This window comes from Mchenga conophoros, linkage group LG13 (assembly GCF_057382185.1).
Source record: "Mchenga conophoros isolate Kocher_MC1m ecotype Shallow Benthic linkage group LG13, M_conophoros_male_GT1.1, whole genome shotgun sequence".
In the NCBI taxonomy this organism is placed as follows: Eukaryota; Metazoa; Chordata; class Actinopteri; order Cichliformes; family Cichlidae; genus Mchenga; species Mchenga conophoros.
Window position 1 is genome coordinate 10,379,172 of NC_140538.1, and position 16,373 is coordinate 10,395,544.

Below are 16,373 nucleotides of genomic sequence, written 5' to 3' on the forward strand. Positions count from 1 at the left end.
ATACTGTCACATATTAAAACTGAAACTGAAAACCCCTTGTGAAGAAAGTGTCTATGACTCCTTTGGCATGTTTTTCACCCTTGAATGGTAGTGCCTATGGGGCAGACAGGAGCAGGCAGAGCACAGGGAAAGAAGAAGAATAAAAAATGAAGGCTTGACAGTGATTGATAGTTCCTGCCTAGTCGCTTTGGAGCGTGGGAAAAAAAAAGCAAGCTCTTTAAGACTTGGCAGAAGGTGCCAAAAACATTAGGAGATACTATTTTAATGATTTCCTTTAGATTTGTTCAAGCATGTTTTTGAGTGTTTGTGCATTTAAGCAGGGTGTTAAATGAATAAACCTTGCATCTTTGTTTGTATAATGGATTTACAGAGGCTTGTGCCAAATATCTTCTTATTCTGCAATAAATAATACATATCTGGCTGCCAGGCTACTTATTTTAAGGTTGTACAATTTACTTTCCCTTGTTTAAATTTCTTGGTAAGTGCTTTCTAATTGCTACCTTTTTATATCAAAATTAGTTTATATAGTAGGATATTCAAGGGAAAAAAGCACACAAACCTCATAGTTAACAAGAGCAAACAGCAGAATTGTCAAATAAGAAATAAACTATTTAAAAGAGAGGAGGAAAGGTGCATTTTTTTGGTTCTTAAAATGATGATTTAAATCAACTGTGTCCTTAATTTTTCATCTATATTAAACAAAATGCAAACATTACCTCTAATCTTTTTGTTAATGGAACATTTGAATAGAGTATTTTGTCCAAATTCTCAAACATGATATTTTCCAAGTGAAAACCTAAATAGATGAGACTTCCTGTGCCTCTCTTGAAGCGCTTTCTGTTCTAGTTTTCTCATGTTCTGTTTTGCACTCCCTTGGGTAATGTGTGACCGTGCATGTGTTTGTGCACACGAGTATGTGCTTGGTTAGGTCGTTAAATGCCAGTCATTCATCAGCAGTGATATGATGGCAAGGACATGTTTTTATGATTTTCTATCACCTTTCACAAAGACCTGATAGCTATTACTTAACTTCCTGAGCTTCCATAATGATCACTCTTGTGTGTGCATGCACACTCCCACGCTTTAACTACTTTAACTGTATGCACTACTTGCCTAACCTGTAACCTAACCTTAAAATTCATCTTAAAAATGGTTATTAAAATTTATTTTTATATTGAAGACTTGCTTTTTGTCCCTTCAAGAAAGACAAGTTTGATAATATGCCTGTAGAGAAGAGTCACTGATTAGTCTGCATATTGTCTTAGACTTTCATAAAGTAATTGTTGTGACCACATTTAGGGGCCTAAAACATTAGTAATGCCTGCATCCACAAACACAAGCATACTCAGCCAAGGCTCCATATGTAGAATACATATACAGGTCTCAGAGGCCTTAAAAAGTGCTGTCAGTCAAGATCATGACCTTCAAATAGCCTTGTTTATTTGTACATAGTTCACTTATTATGTGAAACTGAATGACTTCACTCAGCAGTTTCACTCCATTGTCTATCTGTCTGTCTTCAAAATTGGTTTTCCCAACTTCACTTTGGTGCCAAGTACATTGTGGATTGTTGACAACTGGGAGGAGATCTGTGAAGGGGTGGGGGTTGAGTTTGGTGATGCAGAATTTGGAATCATGGCTGCTGCTGAGGCAGCATACCTTAGTTGTTGCTCTGGTTGATTTAAATAAACAGTTTTAACTAATCAACCTCAGGTAGATGTGACAACATTCACTGACTTGTGGCTTCCCACATTACAAGAATTAATACATGAGTATAAGCCTTTGTGTCTCAGTTTGAATACAACACTTGGAACCCAACAGACATTTGATCTTAATTATTGTGTTCCTGTTTCTCTTTATTCTTTATTGTGTGAATGCCTCACAGGCATTCATACTATTGAGTTCCTGTTTCTCTTTATTCTTTATTCTTCTACCTTATTATTCTAGTTGCTCAGACCTTTTTGCCTATTTGCACTACTCTGCCTGGTTTACACTCAATGTCATTTACCCTTACCTGAATACTGTATATTGTATATTGTATAGCTTTCTTGTTAATTTGTATTGTATTTATTTAAATTTTTACTTTTTAATTATTTTATTTGCATTTTTTAATCACTCTCTTATATTTAAATGTTCATTGCTATTTCATCTAGGGTTTGAGAGTAACGAAATTTCTATTCTCTGTATGTCCTGTACATGTGGCAGAATTGACAAATAAAGTTGACTTTGACTTTGACTTTGCTGGTTAACTACTCCCTCTGTTCCGCTCCTTCTGCTAATTCCTGCTATATCTTTTGGTCCTCACAACTTTTATACTTTTTGAGATATTAAGCTTTTTATGCCATTTTTTGGCCCATTTTGCTGAATGGGACCACATTGCGAGTGTGATCACTGGTTTTGCTTGCCTGGCTGAGCCATGTTTTAGCTCAGTGAGATGAGCAGCCGTTCTCAGAGCAGGAGGGCTGGGATCAAATCCCGCTTATGGCAACATTTTTTTCAGTTAACAGTTCAACTTTTTTTTCACTCTTTTCAACACAAATTTCAGCTTCTTCACCACTTTTCAGCAGAATTTTCATTCTCTTTTGCTCTTTTTAGCAGAATTTTCAGTCTGTTCTGCTCTTTTCAGTAGAATTTTAGGTTTTTCACCTCTTTTGAGCACAAATTTCAGTTTCTTCTGCTCTTTTTAGCAGAATTTTCAGCCTCTTCTGCTCTTTTCAGCACAATTTTCAGGTTCTTTGTCTCTTTTTGCTGAACATTCAGCTTCTTCACCTCTTTTCAGCACAATTCAGCTTCTTCTGCACAGTGGACATTTTGCCTCTCATCATATTTCTGGTTGAGACCGAAAGTGGTTTGGCTCAGTGGGATGATCAGCTGCCGTGAGATATGGTGGCGAAGATTCAAATCCTGCCTGTGGCGGTTGCCGCACATGTTCCCCTGCTTGCATGCACTCTTTCTTGACACTCTTCACTGTACCCTTTCAAATACAGCCATTTTCAGCAAGCACTTCAGCTTCTACAACTCTCTTCAGCTGATAGTTTTGCTTCTTCTGCTGTTTTCAGCAGATTCCACTACACAGCATTCACACTGCATTTCCGCAGGAAATGCAACTTTTTCTAGTCTCATAGTTAACCTTCTGTCATTTACATCCCTCAGGCTCTTCTTCTTTCATATAAACGATCAGCCTGCTGTCCAAAGACATTCATTCATTACTGTCAGTCCCCTTTCCCTCTCTGGTTTACTCACCTTCTGGTTCACTGCAATTTTATAAATGTCGAAATGACAAGGTATTCTAGGTTTTATCAGTAAAGTACCTCTCTAAAAAACCCTTTTTGTTTTGTCTCTTTTGTAGTTTTCATCACTGTGCTTCTCTCACTGTCTCTGATTGACATGTGGTAACTCAACAGTGTTTAAGTACTTGAGGTGCAGAAAGAAGCACTTTGTTCCTTTGTATTGGTTGGCTGGCTTTGGCTGGTTTCCGACCAATCCAAACATAACCTTCTCACATAGGGATCCACTCCATTGGTTCTGTATGAATTTGAGGTTTGGGTGCTGGGAGTTTGGACGAAGGAATGAGGGAGTGGAGGTGATTTTCAAAGAGATAGTAGCATATATAGCTTTGTCTGGCAAACCACCTCTATGCTTCCACATCACCTTACAGCTCTAATCTAAATACTATGAAGAACATTTAGCAATGATCTAGATGGCTCAGATGGAAAATCTGCATTAAGTTGCGTATGTGATTTCTAATGTTCTTTAGTTAGTGTGTACCTCGAGGTGAGTTGAATATAAAATGAAAATAGAAGAACACTAGGTCAGTGCATCCCTCTAAAGCTAGAATTTGCAGCTTAAAAATAGTGATCGTGCCATTTTATTTGACTCGTCTGTTGCATAATCAGATAGAAAACATACCTCACAAAGTGTGACACGTGGATCGATAGATAAAAAGATACAGCATGACATGCTTCACTGGTGCTGTTAGCGCCACTGTAAACTGTGACGCAGAGCCATGCGGGCCTCTGCTGCCTGGGTGTTGAAGCGGAAACACACGGACTGGATTGTGGATGTTTAATAGAGCAGAACTCTTTCACTCCAGCTCTGAAATCACAGTTGTTTAGTACAGTTGTTTTTCTTCACCTGTATTTTCTCGTTAGTTTCTTCCTTACGACATATTTGCATATCCTTTTCTGTGTAGCAGTCCCTTATTTGTTATGCAAATATCTATTATTATTGAGCAGTGTCACAATGTTTCAAGTGTAAATGTGATTATTATGATTATTGTTTACTTTTGGGAAGTTACTATAAATGCTTATTAAGCTACATTTTTAGTGTTTCCATCCCTAACCAAGCAGCACCTAAAGTGTTCTAGTGTTTCTCATGCCTGTATAAGGTTTCAGCAAGAATCTAAGAACACATTCAGTGGATTTTTCCTGCAGGTTAAAACTCACACTACCTTACGCACCTCCAACTTTCTCACGTGAGAAAATTCTTTTCTGGTATGACAGGTGATTTCCTCCTCCTTGTCTTCTCTTTCTCATGTGAGCTTCTGCTTCTAGAGCCACTCAGCAGAAATCATAAATCATTCGTAGTTTTATTTGTTCCTGTTCGGAATTTTTTTTTAATTATTGTCTCCAAAAGGCCTCTGGTTATACTTACAAAGAACAGATTGTAGATGCTGTTTTTCTCCAGAACTACTTTGTCTTTTAGCTGTAAGTCATCCTCTGTCTGCTGAGCAAAGCTACATCTGTTGTAGGCTAAGTGCTAACTTAAGATAACAAGATAGAAATATTTTTGTAACTATATAGCATAAAAATGTGTGATAAGTATTGGAGGTTCTGTGCTGAAATTACATATTGTAGTTCACAATGGCCAAGCAAAAACTTTGGAGCCCCATGTGTTCTCTGTCTACCGCGCTCTCCCTCCTCTATCCTCATCTGTCCTCCTATCCTGTTATTGCTGACAGAGGGTGTGTTTGCTAGCTGCTCTTGTTGTTATCTGTTTACAAGTCAGTGTTTGTTAAAAGCTTGATCATGTTACAGGACAGCACATGCTAGTCTCAGTCATGTTCATGCACATGACAGACATACACATGCACACAAACACATTCAAAGACCAACAGTAGTCTAGTTTAGAGTGTCAGCTAATCCTCAAGCAGTTGCTGAGACATCAGCCTGTAGCTGAACTCCTGGATTTTAACCACAACACAGGGCTTCGTGTTTCTCACTGCCAGACCTTATATTTCTTTAAGATTATTTGGTTGTGTACTTAAGTAGTTTGTTGACAATAATTTTCTTTCCTTTCCTTTCTTGCTGTCAACCTTTCTTATTTAAAAAAAAAAAACAAACAGGCTCCACTGCTTTTGAAAAATATCTCCTGTTTAATGTTTGATTGGCTGGTCGATGAGAAATGTGAAAGTTTCATTTGGAGGTACTTTTATAGACTGAGAGCTACAATGACAAGAACACTGTATTACTGGGAAAAATCACAGAAAGGCCTAATGAAACATTTTCCTTTCACTTCTGTACTTCTCCTGTCAATCAGTTTTCTCACTCCCTTTTTTGTTTAAAATTTGCCTCATATTTGCTGTATTGCTGTCAGCACAAGATCAAGTAGCAGTATGTGGTGAAAATGGAATATAATATATGGGAATTAACCTGAACACGCTCAAGTGAAGTCTGTTAAAATCTTCCATTAAAATATTTTGATAAACAGATTTGGATGGGAAAAAAGAAAGCACAGCTACATGCAGCTGTGTTAGTTTTTAGTGTTCATCTGTCCCAAAGAGGTTTGAAAAATCCTAAGAATTCCTGTATTTGCTGTCACACACAGATAAAAGCAGTGATTTAAAGTTGTTTTCTTTGCTTAACCAGTTTTTGCCATGTGTCTTTCTGTCTCTGTGTGTGTCTGTACTTTAAAAATTCCCTGGTTTTGTCAATATGTTTCTTTTTTCTCTTAGCATGACGTGTCAGCTGGAGCTTTGAAGACAGCATTGGATGGCGTGGTGCAGGAGTGTGTGAGCTTTGTTGGTGTGGACATTAACATCTGCTCTGAGATACTGATGAGGTAGAGTACCCAAAATGACATATCGCATAATTTCTAAAAATCAATTCAGTTTTATTTATATAGCAACAAACCACAACAGCACTTACCTCAAGGTGCTTTAAATTGTAAGGTAGAGACGCTCCAATAACACAGAGAGAACCCCAATAATCAAACAACAAGTATGCACTTGGCAACAGCCTGCTTTAGCCCGCCTTAACCTTAAATTGAAGGAAGAATTTCAGAGTAGTCCTCCTTGATTATTCCATATACTGTGCAATATACCATTACCACAAGCAGTAAAACAGCCTGAGCTCATGATGCTGTCACCACCATGCTTAACAGCTGGTACAAAGGTGTTAATTTTGGAGCAGGGCTTCTTTCTTGGTCAGGATCATCTTGTGAAGTTAGGACATTGTAGAAAAAAATGTAAGTGAATGTATGTACACATTTGAACCTGTATGTATGCTTTTGAGCCTGTGTTGATTAAAGAAAATCCAAATTAAATTCAAACTTCTGCACCCAATTTGTAGTGGAAACAAAAGTTGTAGTATGATGTGATTTGATATGATTTGATTGAGAAGTCACTAGCCAATAATCTTGCAGTGCTCCTCAGTTTCACCGTGTACAGTTTCTAAACACTAAAATGGGAATTATACTCAGCTTAGACTGAATTGTGGGACTCACATTGCCTGTGTCCGTCTTTTACAGACAGTTTATGTTTGCAAGATTCTTTGCCTATGTTGTCACAGAAGAGTGTTCTTACTGAGCGTGGCTGTAGACTCAGACTAGAGATGCATTAAAATAGCTCGTTTGGGACCAGTGAGCTGTCTTGCTAATGTTAGATGATAATTAAGAATCAAAACATCAAACATACCTAAAAACATTTAATACATGTCCTCACAAGCAAGTGCATGTTTGCACTCAACCACTGTGTGCTGCACAAATACATGCAGACAGAGACAAAATTCTGAAAACGAGATGAAGACGGACTCAGACCTCTGGCATACTTTCCCTTTGCAGTCACAACATGGCAAGGCTTCATTCACACTCATGCACAGGCCATTGCATGATCTACACACACAAAAACACAGATGGCCTGCCAGTTTTCTGTTTAGACTAATGCTTCACACCTTGGCCCACTTACTGGGCTGACTGGTATTAACAAAGAGGATTAGGAACAGTGGACACAATTAAACTCACAGAAACATACATGCTGAAGAAGAAACATGCAAGAACACCATGCACACATGTGCTTATTTGTTACAACTTGTGCAGTATAAACATGAGTCAAAAGTAGGAAGTGCAGAAATTTCATATGCACACTTTTTGCAGTGGAGACAAACAGTATGAATTGAGCTGGCATTAGCTGCAAGGCAGGCATCAGGTCATCTGTTTACCTGTCTGCTCTGCAAGTGAGCGTTTTCCATTCCTCCACAAAGTTAAGCTATGCACAAACGCACATGAAACACTCACAGACGTGTTGATGACTGAGGTATTATGCCGAGTGTTGACATAGCCACATGCTTTAGCATGAGTGAGTCACTGTGGGCATTAACAGAGCAGACCTAATTGAGTTTCAAATCACCTCTCGTCTTTGCTCAGCCTGAACTGGACAAATATACATGCTTAATATTGGCTTATGTGTGTCACTTGTGTTTCCAGTGCTTGCTTAAATGCCAGGTCACGGTTGCAGAATCTGCTGTTTGTTTGGTGTGGGTGTGTGTGTCTAAGCCTAATACTGTAGAGTTATTATAGGTGATCCCATAGGTATACAACCTATATGGATATCAACCAAGCTTGAGATCCTACTTATTTAATTACCTGTTCTGTTTTGTTGTTTTAGCATCTAGTGTAGAATGATTTTAAGAAGTTGTTTGAATATATTGTGAGATGAGTAATTTTTCTCCCTTCAATCTGTTGTTTTATCTCCTAGGCATGTAGCAGGCTTAAATGCGGGAAGGGCACGGAGTATCACAGAATGGAGAGAGCAGCACGGTCCCTTCATCAACAGGGAGCAGCTGAAGCTGGTCAAAGGCATGGGGCCCAAGTCCTACCAGCAGTGTGCTGGCTTCATTAGAATAAACCCACAAACTCTATCCAGGTACGCACTCATATACACAGTATATCCACATAGATAGACCTAAAAGCAAGCAGACAAACACTCAAATTCTGTTTCACAATGTTGTCTTTTTTCATGCAATGGTCTGTTGGAACAAACTGCTAAAACGCCCTGTTTATTCATAGACATTTTGTGTTATTTAGCCATGCAAGTAGTTTAGATAAACTTGCACCCAAGTTCTGAGAATTTCTCAGTGGGGTTCAGTTCGTAGTGTTCAAAGCAGTAAAAATTACAGTTGAATTACCATCCAAGAGTTTGTATCGTGTATATCATGTAAAACAGAGATGGGTTGAAGAAGTTATTTATGATTTATGAGGAGTGTGATGTGATGTGATGCAGAAATTATTCTAAAGAAAAAATGTTTTAGTTACTCTAGATAATCGTGTCAAATGTGTTGGGAAATACTGACAGTGTACTTGGATTATTTCAAATATCCATCCATTCAGTATTTCTGACATTTTTCCCTCCGAGATGATGGGGGCAGCAGTCTAAGCAGTCTAGCAACTCAGACCTCCCACTTCCCAACCACCGGTGCGTTTTCAAGCCAACTTAGAGATATAATGTTTCCAGGTTGCCGCAGGTCTGCGGCAGGATCTCCTCCCAGAGGGATGTGCCTGAAGCACTTGTACCGCTGTTATATTTGGATGGAAGCAAAATTCACAGGGCTCAGTAAAGAAAAATGCAGCATGTTTCCATGGCTTGATAGACTTTCTTTTCCTTTAATGTTTATATAAAACAATATATAGTCTTAGAGCAGGAATACTGGGGTGATTTAAAATGCATTTCTTTCTTGCCAAAACAGTGTCAGATCATCATCTAACCAGGCACCAGAAGTGCCCGAGAAACCTGCAGCTAAGAAAGGCAAGGGAAAAACTGGTGTCAACGTCTCAACCTCATTTAACCCCCTCGATCAGACCTGTATACACCCGGAGTCCTACCATGTAGCACAAAGGTACAGTGCACACAAACACACACGGACGCTTGAACAGCAGCCCACCCCACTGGCTAAAGCATGTTCAGGCTATGATGGAGTTGATTTTGACACCATCTCACATGGGGTTGGTTATAGTGGTGGAGGGCTCTGATTTGATTTACACAGACATGGGATACAAGAGAGGAGGCGTTGGCTGTGGTGTGTGTGTCCTTGTGTGAGAGATGATTGTTAGCGCTGCGGATGCTGATATCAGAAGCACATTGAGCATCTGTGTGTGTGTAACAGATGGACACACAAAACGGAGGGAGAGAGAGGGGGCCCTCTCTCATCCAGCTGTAGTCACTCAACTGTGTTTAGTCTACATAAGTTCTGACACTAGTGGTTTTAAGCATTGCTCTCCTCTTGTTGATGGTGTCTGTACATATATGTGGGGAGATGTATCTCTGTGCACACACGTGCAGATAGATTGATGTTGCGTGTATGAAACTTCCTACTTCAGTGTCTGTGTGTTCAATACAGACTGCACTAGAGAGTAGTTCATCAAAGAAGTATTGGGGATCAGAGGTCTTAAAATATAAGAGCACACATTACTCTTCTGTTAATACCCTCTGCACTCCTTTTTGAGCTGCACGCGTTTAGTTACATTTATTTGTTTTTCTCTTTTATTTTTATTTATTTATTTGGCAGACACGTTTCTCGTCCATACTTTCAGCTCTCTCACTGCCCCTCCCTGTCACTTTCTCAATGGTGCCTCACATTAAAACTTCTTTTAACCAGAATTACCAACCGTTTAAAGATATCTTTAGCATTTTTCCCATAGAATTTAACTCCACAATTGAAATTTCTCACTGGACATCTAATCGTTCTCTGCTTTTCTATTTCTCTTGCTGTTCAGAATTCTTAATCCTGTGTTGGCAAATGCATTATCCGGTGTTATGGCTGTATTATAATCCAAGTCTGGGAATGTACTCCATTCAGTATGGGTTCTGAAAGTATCCCAAAGTGTGTTGTGGTTTCCAGCACATCACCTGTCTCTGTAAAGATTTTCAGTACATGAAAAGCCATGTCAGTTCTTGCTCTTTTATTTTGACAAACCAGAAAATAAGTAACCTTCCACTAAACTTAAAATCACAGGGTATGACAGTGATCTGGAAATAGACCATACTACTTGACGAGTGTATCACTCATTGGGCTAGTTTGGATGTCTTTTTACGTAAACCTTTAGATTATAGCTGTAAAAGTCTTGGTGAGTTATATTCATAATCAAAGAGTTACTTGGAAAATCACTAATTTGTATACTGACTCAAAATCAGAACTCTAATAATCGCTACTAATCACTAATAATCTAATCAACTTGAATTGATTAGATTATTAGCTGTGAGAGCATCACTGAGATACCCCAAAGATTTTCTCTCCTCCTCACCTACAAATGGTGAAAACAAGGTTTAGAGGGAGAATTGTAAAGGAATGCTTGTGTGTGTTAGTGTATGTGTGTGTTTGTGTGTGTCTTTATGCTGTATAAGGAATATCATGTTCATCGCATTAGTGGAACTGGATCCTCCATTACTGCTCACAGCCTACACATCCACCCTTTTTTGTAACCATATACACACACGCGCACAAAACCAGAAACACAAGAGCACACACATGATTTTTCCACCTTTAAAAAAATAAAAAATAAATCAGTGAAGCCTAATTCTGTGAGTGCATTATGTGAAATATTTAATTGTAATTTGGTTTGAGACAGCGAGCTTCCACTGTGTGATGAATATTGTTCTCATAAGTAACAGTCAGGGCCTAATATTTCTATAACTGAAGACAGAGTGGGTCCTTGATTGTATGCCTGGACAAAATCTGTATTAGAGCCCACCCAACGCTACATTCACACACACACATACCAAAATACATGCACAGTGTTGGTAGCAATTATATAAGTATGAACCCAACGGTGTTGGAGGCCTGTGGACTCCCGGTACCCCTTAAATACTAACATACACCACTGAAAAATAAAATGTGAAACACACACCTACAAGTAGGGCCCTCCACCCACTTAATCTATTCTAAGATATCTCTCCTGTGCGCTTCTATTTGCTTTTATTTAGGTTTTAAGATTTTAGTATTCCTGCTACTCAACCAGTGTGCTCATACATTTAGTTTGGATTTTGAACTTCTACCACAGTGTATATGAATTAAGGAGCAGGAAAAAAAACTTATATGAACGTATATTAACTGCATGACTTAAATGACTCTATAATATATATAAAGAGTTAAAATATCAGAAATTGTACTTAATGATATAATTAAACTTGGTTGCATTGTGCAAAGAAAAGCTTTACAAATGATCCTGCTTGCTTTCTGTAAGAAATTATATGTCAGCCGCCTTTTCCTGGCTTTAGTCCAACTGGGGGTCTAGATGATATGTGTCTAAGCAATCAAGACACAACTATTTCTTTTCCTGTTAAAAGATATGTGGTTGGAAAGTTAAGAAGATTAAAGAGGCACAGGAGAGAAGACCTTATTGTTATACAGATATCCAGTTTGGTCCGAAGGTGTTGTTTCCTTACCACTAAGTCATGTCTGGCACATACTTAGCTACTATTTTGTACCGATCAAGCTTACTGGTGTTGAGAGATCGAGTCCGCTTGTTTCCCTCTTTTGGGCGTTAGACAGGGACTTTGATGGCAGGGGCCTCTCGACGCACAGCTGTCACAAACATAGTTTGTACACAAGCTGTTTTATGTTACATCGGTACTGTCCCTCCTATTGCCAAATGAACATTTCTGAACAACACAGTGTATGAATCAGGTTGGTGTGTGTGTTCTGGTGTGTTTCCACCTGTTCTGTCCATCATGTCGTGGACAGCTGCTGAGTCTGTTTGGCGTCAGCCTGCCAGTGAGCGACATCTATCACGGATGTTACCCAGCTGGTCCACACATGAACACATGCATAGAAACAAATGCAGTCACATCTATCACCAAATATGCCAAGTGCCTGTTGTAAATAATATTTACAGTATGTATAATACACACACACACACACTCACACACACACACACACACACACACACACACACACACACACACACACACACACACACATCACTTTTTTTCCCATAAACCCTGCTCGCTACTTTGGCTCTAATGCCAATTTGTTACTGTTTCTGTTTAGAGTATAGAGAGCAACTAATTAGTTTGGATTTATATCTCCGGCTCAGTGAATTTGAAATGGTGCGACTTGACTGTCTAGACATTATGTGGTGGGACATCGTGCTGGAATCAAGTGATAAAAGTGTGGCTGACAGACACGAAGTCCAGCCTTAGCACAGTGGAGGCAGTTTCATTAAACAAGGTGTCAGAGCGTTTACAGCCCAATGAGGATTTACCTGATTTACCAGGGGTAAATTAAATATGTGTTTTTGCATCCAACACAGAAAACTCCACCTTGACAACTCACAACTTTTTGCGTATTACTCACACACCTCTGCCGCTCTCCCTATTTTTCCCCAGTGCCTGCTCACTTTCCCGTATAAGCTTAATATGTTTTTTTTCCCCTCCATTTTTCCAGCATCTTTTTTTTTCTCTGTTTTTACCTTTACTGTTTGTCATCTACTCTTAGACCCCAGTCATGCAAGCCTAGAGATGGGTCAGTGACCCCTCCTGGCAAATTTCTGTTGCTAATGGAAGGGTGTTTATTCCCTTGACTGGTTGGCAAGTGGTTGCTGGACTTCGCTGGTAGTCACAAGGTGAAACTGGTTGAAAAGAGTTACTTGGTGCAGAACCAAAAACCTCCTTGCAAGTTCTTTGGTGGTTGTTTGTAGTTTGCACAGTCAATGCCGTGTCTGCAAAAACTACTCCCCTACTGGTAGCGACACTTTGCAATTAGCAATACAAACTGGAGATGGAGCATCATGTGAGCGATTGTGGTGAAACGTTTTCCAAATTTTTTTTGTGCTAGTTTATGGAATACATTGCTAGAAATATAGATAAATTATCCCAACATTTTCCCTTTTCAGTATAACGGTAGAACACTAAACTCTAGTAAATAATAATGATATTTGAATTTCTAAATCCCTAAAAATGAGTATCTATTATTGGTAAGGCTCTATGAAGTCAAGTAGGTTTGTGGTTTTATTTCTAAGCTCAAATTTCTGCACGTCTCTCCTGTCCAGATTTCTGTCTCTTGTGGGTGGGAGTGTGGACCAAATTGGGAGTACAACCCTGAAACACTGTGTGGAGAACAAAGTTAAGACAAGCAGTGTAGAGGAGCTGGCCCGCACCCTGGACACCACACCCGAGACCCTCAAACTCATTATAGACGGCCTGACGCAGCCCCCCGGGTTTGACATACGACAAAGTAAGACTCCGGCCACTCACTGATATACTGATATCAATTCAATCAGAAGAACAATACAAAGGACAATGTTGAAAATGCTGAAGGAAAAACATGTTAATGCATGTAAACATTTTAAAAAAAAAATTGGTTTTAATAGGAAAATGAGATGTTGACATTAATATGTTTACATAAATGTTACTTTGACTTTGTTATTTAAAAGGTATTTAAATAGAAGAAAGCCAATGAAACATATGTATACCCTTGATCATGCATGTTTTTTATTTCCTTATATCTCAAAACTATCAGTATTTTGAATCGTATAAAAATGTTGTAGACTGCACATATCTGCAGCCTATCAGTCACAGTAACTTCCCTTGGCCTCTCATCTTTCCTTCATGATGTCCTTTATAGGTCCCCACTGACTGATAGAAAATCAAACTTGTATTCATCCAGCTCTTTGAGAATCTTGCTAGTTATGACACACACTGACTTTTCTTGCCTTTACTATAATAGGCATGTCTTGGCAGTGTAACTTGATAGGATCTGACAGTGCTGTGGCTTCCTCCCTGTAGCCCCACAATACAAGCAGTGTGTTTCTGACAGGGTGTGATGGGTCCAACAGACTGTGTTGTTGGGCAGCCTCTCTTTGCAGAGACACACATACAAAATGCACAAAGAACTCTGTTTTTCTCCTTAATCTGAAACACTTCAGTTCAGGCACATACAAACATACCACTAAAACCCCATCCATAGTTACAAACTGTTGCTGTAGCTCAAATTTGTTTTCTCAAGGAAAAAAATAGGACACATCTCTTGCTCTTCTGTTTTTGATTAAGCAGCCTATTTATTGATAATGAGGAAATATAAGTCAGCATCAACTCTCAAATCCTGATTAAAAATGGCACAGAGCACTTTAATATTTGTGCAACATATTTTTCTTTGACAGTCTTCCCCAAAACAGGGAAAAAAAGATGTAAGTACAAAAGAGTAATTATTTTCAGACTGGCTAGTTAAATACTATTTTATGTGAAGAGGAAAGAAGTCAAGTCTACCCACTTATTGCTGGCTAACTTGTCTTAAAATTGAGGAACGCGGCTTCAAAGTTCATTCTCAGGTTAGCCTTATTCGGTTGCAGTACACTATGCTTGGCCTCATAGCCAGTGCTCAGCTGAATAAACAGATGGGCTAAGACTACTGCATGAAATCAGTGCTGTTGGGAGGATAATTGGACGGGACTATTTCCTGGAGCACAGTCCTTTGTGTTAGTGTTACAGACAGGAAACAGGTCTTATGAGCAGGCAAAGTGGAAAGTGGGGTTTAATACACTGCTGATAAACGTATGTAGATACAAGTATTGAGTGACTGCTCGAAATGTTATGTTTTTCATGTCTGCCTCATCAACAATTTTTTTCTGCATTCCCTTATCCCACTTTTTACTCCCAAACACTTCGACTGTCTGCCACTTGTGTATTATTTTGTCATTGATATCGCTCCACACCTTGCGTCTAGCTATCTTTTTGTCATTCCCAGATTTTGGACAAGCGGACTTTAAGCGGGGCGTTGTGTCCATGAGTGATCTGCGGGTGGGTGCTGTGCTGACAGGCCGTGTGGACAACACCGCTCTGTTCGGGGCTTTTGTAGATATTGGCGTTGGCCGTGCAGGCCTCATCCACAAGAGCAACATCACCCTGGACAAGCTGCCTGTCAGCCAGCGTCGTCGCAGCCTGGCTCTAGGACCTGGGGAGCGAGTGGAGGTCCGGGTCCTGAATGTTGACCTTCAGAGGGGACGGATTGGGCTGGACCTGATCAGGGTCTTGCAATAGAGTCACTTAATACCTATGATTGTCACTAGAAGTGTGACAGAAAATTACAGGTTTTAAACTGCTAAGGCCTGAGATACACAGACCTTGGTCAGTGACCCCCCTGGCAGTCTCTGATTCTTAGGGTAAAATGTCTGTTTTGTGACCCACTGACAAGTAATTCCTGAAGGCTGGTGGCAGTGACTATTTGAGTTGTTGTAAAACTTGCTGTGCCTCTCCACTGCAACCAACACTTGAATTGAATTGATTTCCTCAGGCAACAACTTAACAACCAGTCAGGGAATACACATTTTACCCCCCATGACCAGTGCTCACCAGATGGTTGCCGACCACTCTCGAATCCTGTGTGACTAGTGCCTAACTTGGCTAGTTTTAAAATGATCAATTTCAGTGAACAGCTGTTACAAGTTTAGAAATAAAAGCAAAAATTTCAAGTCATGTTTAACAGTTAGGACTCTTCATTTGGGACTTGTTCTCAGTCTGTTTGTCATTTAGAGGGGGTGCTTTGCTCGGGACAGAGCACTACACCTGTTTGCTGAACTAAAGGCAGAAATATGTTTTCTGATCTTGAAATGAAGACTCTGATTGGATAGCTTAGTGAGATGATATTACAATTATTTGCACTTTAGTTGTTTGTAATGCTGAATACGACATACTTGAGCGACTATTGCTACTGTTTGTAATACTTGGTATTCTCATTATTTTCTTGGATTATTACTTGAATAAAAGAAAAATCAGTTCTTCACTATGTTCTTTGTCTTCTGATTTTAGCAGTTGTTATTGACTTTTGGATACCTTAAAGAAAACCATTTGAACAAACAGACTGAAATTCTGCTTAGTGCTGTTTCATCTGCAGTTGATGGTTTGAAGTTAAAATATTATACATATCTATCTATCTATCTATCTGTCTGTCTGTCTGTCTGTCTGTCTGTCTGTCTGTATATCTATACACGTATGTATAGATATATATACGTATGTGTGTATATATATATATATATATATATATATATATATATATACACATATGTATATGTTATATCTAAATAATAAATATTGTGTTCCTGATGAAAAAGAACAATTTCAGCAAATTGTGTTATATGATATGCTTCACTTTTTTGAGGAGATGAGG

The 16,373-nt window shown here is 39.1% G+C and overlaps 1 protein-coding gene across 1 annotated transcript in view; it reads left to right on the forward strand.

The window, feature by feature from the left end:
• The window catches only part of srbd1 (S1 RNA binding domain 1), a 50,753-nt gene extending 34,770 nt beyond the window's left edge, over positions 1-15,983 (forward strand). Inside the window, exons 17-21 of the mRNA XM_085296379.1 lie at positions 5,954-6,060; positions 7,973-8,140; positions 8,961-9,110; positions 13,261-13,445; positions 14,955-15,983. Of these exons, the coding sequence (XP_085152505.1) occupies positions 5,954-6,060; positions 7,973-8,140; positions 8,961-9,110; positions 13,261-13,445; positions 14,955-15,247 (903 nt within the window). The 3' untranslated portion in view covers positions 15,248-15,983. The remainder of the gene's footprint in view (positions 1-5,953; positions 6,061-7,972; positions 8,141-8,960; positions 9,111-13,260; positions 13,446-14,954) is intronic.
• Positions 15,984-16,373: the final 390 nt, after the last annotated feature.